Below are 6,890 nucleotides of genomic sequence, written 5' to 3'. Positions count from 1 at the left end.
ATTGTTTACGAACAATTCAGACTGCTGCACCATAATGCTCTTCTGCTCAAACATAATGCACTTCACAGGTGAGCAAACACACTTGACATTCCCACAGATTTGGACACCCTAGTTACCTTGTCACTGCAGTATCAAAGAACCATTTCACAGCAACATCCAAACAGGAGAGAGACTGAGACAGGCGTCTTTAGATAACGATGTGGGTCCAGCATCAGCGCTCAGGTGGATATGAACACGATGCAGTGTGCACTGTGTAAAAAAGGCTTCCATGAAATGGATACCTGCAAAGCAAAAACAAATGAAAACTGATCCCAAAGATATCAGTGTTGCTATTACTAATTCATCACTCTCACTTTGAATTTATTAGAGCAAAAGAACTTGAGTAATAGCCCGCAAAAATACCTCATAAATAATTCAAACATTCTGAGCACTAATCTGGCAATTTCTCACATAAGCAGCGAATACGCCTGACATAAGAAAAAAAAATAAAAAAAAAAATTTACATGCTGTGGTAATTATCAGTCCAAAATTAAACGACTTTACCTTGCAGTAACTTAAGATATTTCTGAAACAATTTCAAGGATCAACTGTATTTTAGCATACGCTTGCTTACAACTATAGTTTTTGTTTTTCTTAATTTAGGTTTCCACTTTCATACTGGAAAAATCACTGGAGATGGCAAAAGAGCAGCTTCTAACCAAAGAAGCCATTATTTTGAAGTGTTTTTTATTTTTTATTATTACTTATTTACTTTTTGCAAAATAATACCTTATTTAAAAGAACAGTTCAAGAAAAAAAAAAAGTACTCACTGTCAGTTGTTTATTACAAACACATCTCTTTCACTTCACAAATCATTAATTTATGGATTTAAGATGTGTGGATTACTGTGATGTTTTTGTCAGCTGTTTGGACTCTCATTCTGATGGCACCCATTCACTGCACAGGATCCATTGGTGAGGATGTGATGTAATGCTAAATTCCTCAAATCTGTTTTCATGAACAATCTACATCATGGATGGACTGAGGGTGAGCACATTTCCAACACATTTCCATATTTGGCTCAACTATTTTGACTAATTATTATTAGACTAACTATTAACTAATCACTGCTAAAATTGTAAAAAAAAAAAAAACAACAAAAAAAATGTGGGAATAACTTGCTGCTGAAAGCGCTTGTGTCACTGTAAAAATACAAGATGTTTGTTATAATAAAGCCTCCACATAGTTAAATGTAGAGAATGAGGGTGCAAAATAAAATCAATACAAACAACTGTTTAAATACAATGAGAATTTTATTAAAACGGTGCAAAAAGAAAAGAAAAAAAAAAAGTAAATAAAATAAAACTAACATAAAAATCAGATGTTCTTTCCACCTAGATTGCACTGTCACACAGCCTGGGGTTACCTCTCTAACAGAGAGAAAGGTAAAACGGCTGAAAACAAACACAAATTGCCCAATTAGCCAGAAGTAATGCACAAATATGATTAGATAAATTGCATCTGTCAGTTCTGTACATGCAACAGTTTCAGTCTCATGCAAATTGGAGAATGCTGATGACTGTAGCTCTGTCACATCCATGAAAACATACCATATAAAAATAGTAAACTACATCATAAAACAAAGCCCACTGTATTAAATAAGAGAATTTAGTGTGTGAAAACTGATGGTGGTGGACGCCACCACCATCGTTAAAAAATGTACTCAAAATTCGATTAAGTATCATAATTCGTTTTAAAATACAAATCAAAATTAGGAATCTTCAGGAGGCCCGTCTGTTTGACAACTAGCCACGTAAGAAAGAACATCTTAGTTTCAGAACTAAACATCCCAAACTATTTGAAAAATCTTACTACAAATATATATTTTCAAATCATACTTTGTCAGATCACTGATGGAGAAATGAGTTTGTTCACAAGAAACGCTCTGATTTAAGAGGCTTCTCTTGTCAGTCATTGCCGTACGCTCCAGAATACTGACTCCACCATCAATCAGGGTACGGTCCAACAGCATACATTCGTATCTTTAAAAAACACTGTAAAACTGCGTTTGATTTACAAAAATAACTTCAACGTATTTATACAACAGTTTTATTTCATAATACAAAAATGTTTGCACTCTTATTGAAGTCCAACGCTCGGGGTGGCTGAAGGAGCTATCCAATCGTTAAATAACTGGATCCGTTAAACGCAAGCAATAAGTACACTGGAAGGAGAACAAATTCCTATGGAGAGTAGTTATCATTTTACTGACAATTTCCTCTTGTTTGTGCCTTGAGGCTGCAATAGGTTTGCCAAAGCACAATTCACCAAACGCGCACACACAAACTCACACGCTGAATTTCTTTTTGCAGTGTGGAAATCTGGGTAAATGGTGTATGCCTTACATAAGACTGATTTTTTTTTTTTATCAATTGCAATTTAAATCCAAAAGCAGTAGCAGCAGCAGCATACTCCTTGTCCCGTATTTACACTATGAAAACGTGAGCCATCAGTCACAGAGTCACTAGGGATGCACTGATTTAGACAAAGGTGATAGCCAAAATGTAACCTGAACAAGTGTGCCATCTATTGGTCATAAGAGGGACTAACATGTCAAATATATCATGCTGTCTTTGGGTGAAAAACTAAACTAACAAACCTTCAGGCTTTTATACTGTATGCTGTAAATCTTCACTCTGTCTGAGATAATAGACAATTTAGTGTTTTGGAATTTAAGTTAATCTATATTGAGAATTTAAAGCTTCAAATGCATGGGAGATACCAGATGAAGAGAAGTATGTTAAAATTTTGTTAGGATACTAACATAGCATATATTTAATTGTGCAAATCAGTAATGCAAATGTGGGAACATTGTGGCATTGAGCGGACACAGTTATACAATTATTTGCACACGACTGATTACATCTGCATTGAGTGTTTGAAAAGCGGAAGGGAGTTTGCTGCAACTACAACACCAACTCTACATCTACCATCAGTGCAGCACACTAACACTTACCCACATCAAACAAACATGATCACAGCAGCAACATCCTCTTACAGTACTATAGAGCCCATTTCACATGAGCAAAGACAAGGTAAAGGGTTATCCAGCCCAAAATGAAGTACCTGTCATCATCATTTCATTAACCCTCATGTCGTTCTGAACCTGTATGACTTACTTTCTGCTGTGTCCAGCAGAGCGTCCAGATTGCTCTTCTCTGTATAATGAAAATGAATGGGGACATGTGCTCCAAGTCAAAATGCAGTAACTAAATATTTTAACAGAGCAAAATTAATAGCAAGTAAATAACATGTAACAGGCTGGTTTGACTCAGATTCAGAGTGCATGTGTGCTATATTAGCAGTTTTGCCCTCCAACGTAGCTAGCAAAATTAATTTGCACATCCACATTGGCTTGTTGTGCTCCGTTAAGACACAAAAAACCAAATGGCGTTTGTCATCACTGGCGTCAGATTTGTCAGTAGGCGAGATGGAGCGGAAGACTTTCTGTGAGTAATGACTTCTGCTCCATTACTCACATTAAGTGATTGGTCCACATTTACTTCCAATGTACGGAAAAGAACAATCTACTTTTGTATTTGCCAATCGTACAGGTTTGGAACGGCATGTAAGACTGAATTAGTAACAGTATTTTATGTTTTGTCTGAATTGTACAACTGGCAGGCTTTATCGGAGGCTTTTATGTCTGTTAAACGTGTAATAGGATTTGATCTCGATGCACCATTCATAGTGTAGCTGAGATACAGAGAGATCTGCTAGCATCCCTCTGAGTCCATAAATATCGTCAACAATCAGCACTGCGAATTCAAAACCAATCAGAAGTAGATTCAGTTCAACGATCCCCCTGAACTAAGACTGAAAAGGCAACTAGGAAACAAGTGAGCTTGCACACAACAGTGGCACCTACAGCCGAACCCTGACATCCGCAGTCAACGCAAGTGGAACTGCAAGTTCTCCCTCCAGAATGAAGCGAAATTCCAGACTAGAAGCCCAGCATCATAACAGTCTATTCATTGTCACGTCTGAAACCCACGCGGACAACCTCTGGACATTAGAAAAGTGCTTGATTTGGTGCAGTGACTACTCTGGGGGCGATTGATCAATAACATTTAAGCCGGTAACATCTGAAGGGGTCAGAAATGGTTTCAACATCAGCCCCCTTTGACCCGCGAGTACCTAGAACTCATTAACATAACTCTTCTGCATGATGTACCATTTCTAAAAAATGACATCCCATTTCCTTTCTTTTTTGCACTAATTTTAAACGTCTTGCACTTTTAAATGTTGTAGAAACACTTAGTAGAACATAAACGACTGATTTTTTTATGTGGACATGTGAATACCCAAAGCGAAACCTTTGCCTATCAAGGTTTAGTTCCATAAGTTCAACATCTTAGACACGAGAAAGCACATTTTTAGCTAATTCAAGCCAGTCGGTATGGCTTCCAAAGAGGTGCAAGTTAAATTATTGTAGTGTTGGGCCAATGCAGATAACACTCATTTGAAGTTAACAGTGTGTTTTTTGCCTTGCAATCGCAATATGGCAAGTCTTACTTTGACTGCAGATGAAATCCTACATGTCTATTATTATGTATACAAACTCAGCTGATATAAATACGTATTTTCTGGTTGTGCTTAACGTGTATTTTGGGGTACACAGCGTGTTCATATGATGCAATTTAGCACATTGTGCTCCAATGTCAATTGCCTGTGCTCTACATTCTCGACACTAGGAGGAGACAAGGAGAAAGGAAAGAGGATGACCACGTCAAGCAAATGTGGGCGGAGCTTAAAGCTTCTGCCTATGAGCCACAGCAAATGTAACAACAGCAGTCCTATTCTCACAATGGCCATTCATTGTGGGCGCAGAGTCTCAGTAACCTGGTTCAGAAAGGCCGAACTTGTGTCTTAAAGCAAGTTCCACACAAACAGGATATGTTGTGGCTCACACGGTGGGTTCTAATGAATCCTATAGGAGAGAAACCTGACAGAGATTGTCCAATCAAAACCTATGGATAGCTGTCTCTGTTTCCCGTCTCTTCAGCTCCTCTCTGTAGCAGTACGAGCAGTAATTGCCCGTCTCGGGGTGGCCGAAGTAATTACACGTAGGCGTTCGGCATTTGCTGGACTGCAGGTTGGCGAGACCACCCGCACTGCCTAAAGAGTAATGCCTCATAGGCATCGGCCCATTGCGGCTGTCCAAAGTCAAATGTGAGTCCCGCAAGCCATTCGTGTAACCTCCAGCAGGTTCGGTTGGGTAATCAATTGGGTCATGATCTTGGGGAAAAGACATCAGGCAGGGGCTGATGATACGGGATGGACTCCCCAAGCTGGTGGAGGGAGGGTGGTACTGGGTATGGGGCGGGCCCTGTGCTAGGGGGCAGTGTCGGGGCAAGGTAGCATAGGAAGGTAGGCCTGGGTAAGAAGACGGCGAACCTCCTGCCAGCTGCCGTCTTGTATCCAAATAACCATGCATATGGAGATGCTGTGTGAGTGGGGAAGGAGAGTGGTCAATAAAGGTGGCCCTAGGAATTGGGACCACGCCGGAGTACATCACCGGACTGAAAGACGACGACTTCAATGCATTAAAAGTAGGAGGCGAGTTATCAGTGACTTCCTCTTTGCTTTCAAAACTTCTGTAACTCAGCTCAGGCCCGTCCTTTTTTAGTTGGGACCCAGCAGTTGTTGCGAGACCTCCAGCCGTTTTCCGCTCGGCTTCCCTTCTCTGTTCCTGTTCGGCATGGAAGCGTTCCTCGGCATCAAGCAGGTAGCGTTGTATCATTTCCTCCTGAAACGGCTGCCGGTTGCTTGTAGTGAGTAGCGCAGCGAAGATGTACTTCCTTTCACCTTGCATAGCGGATCGGAGGACGCTGAGACTCACTTTCACATCCGAGCTGTACTTAAAAGGGTCACCTTCAGAAGAGTAGCTTCCATTTTGTCGCTCGCTGGTTGAGGAGGGTGAACCTTTCCCAGAGTCCTCAGAGCCAGTTTGAATGGAGGGAGAGCTGTCCTTGCTGCCCTTACGACCTCTCAGAGAGCCTTTCTTCTTCTCTTGACCCTCCTGTTTGGATCCACTTCCACTTGCATTCTTTCCTGTCATCAGGCCTCCCACATTCTTTTTCAGCTTACTTCCCAAGCTCTTGCCAAAGCTACCCAGTTTGTTGGCAACAGAGTCTGCACGTTTCTTGTCCTTATCCTTTTCTTTGTCTTTCTTTCCCTTCTCCTTTCCAATTGTGCCAGTTGTCCCTGCTGAACTGTTACTAGATGAGCTAGAAGAGCTGGAAGATCCACCATTTGTTTTGCCTGTTGTGCCACTGGTTCCAGTTGTACTGCTGTCTCCATTGCCATTAGAACTGCTGCTGACAGATTCCTTATCAGACTCTCCAGAGTCTGGCGGGGTGCGAGCATCCTCTCCTGCAAATGCTGTAGGTGACTCTGGCTGAGCCAATGGGGCCTGCTGTGAATGCAAAAAAATAAATGTAATAATTATAATAATGATCATTTATTTTATAATTACCTTCTTATTCTTAATTAGAACGTCATACCCATACACAATTTTATTTTTACTTTTACATATAACAAAAAACAAAACAAAAAATTATATATTTTAATTATTATAAAGTCTACATTTAGCATATTCATAAATGATTTAACTCATCTTCAAATAAATGTGTTTGTACAATTGATAATTTATTTTGCATCATAGATTTCTTTCAAGACAAGTTTCTATTAAGTTGAATGAAAATGAGAAGTGACCAGAAAACACTCTGTTTGGCAGTGTAATTAGAATCATCACTTATTTTAAGACTTTTACATAATGAGAGTAGCTTTAAAACATATTTATATGTATTTTTTTGTTGTTGTTGTTGTCAGAGCAAATTTACCCAAG

The 6,890-nt window shown here is 39.7% G+C and overlaps 1 protein-coding gene across 9 annotated transcripts in view; it reads right to left on the bottom strand.

The window, feature by feature from the left end:
• Positions 1-1,274: 1,274 nt before the first annotated feature.
• otud7b (OTU deubiquitinase 7B) overlaps positions 1,275-6,890 on the bottom strand; it is a 28,351-nt gene continuing 22,735 nt past the window's right edge. For 5 of the 9 annotated variants that reach the window (XM_052578327.1, XM_052578321.1, XM_052578324.1 and 2 more), the window contains one exon: positions 1,275-6,458. In XM_052578327.1, coding sequence (XP_052434287.1) covers positions 5,004-6,458 — 1,455 coding nt within the window. In that variant the 3' untranslated portion in view covers positions 1,275-5,003. The remainder of the gene's footprint in view (positions 6,459-6,890) is intronic. The other 4 variants (XM_052578328.1, XM_052578323.1, XM_052578326.1 and 1 more) reach the window with 1 other exon arrangement.

Source organism: Carassius gibelio, chromosome B16 (assembly GCF_023724105.1).
Source record: "Carassius gibelio isolate Cgi1373 ecotype wild population from Czech Republic chromosome B16, carGib1.2-hapl.c, whole genome shotgun sequence".
In the NCBI taxonomy this organism is placed as follows: Eukaryota; Metazoa; Chordata; class Actinopteri; order Cypriniformes; family Cyprinidae; genus Carassius; species Carassius gibelio.
This window is presented reverse-complemented; position numbering and strand designations above follow the sequence as displayed.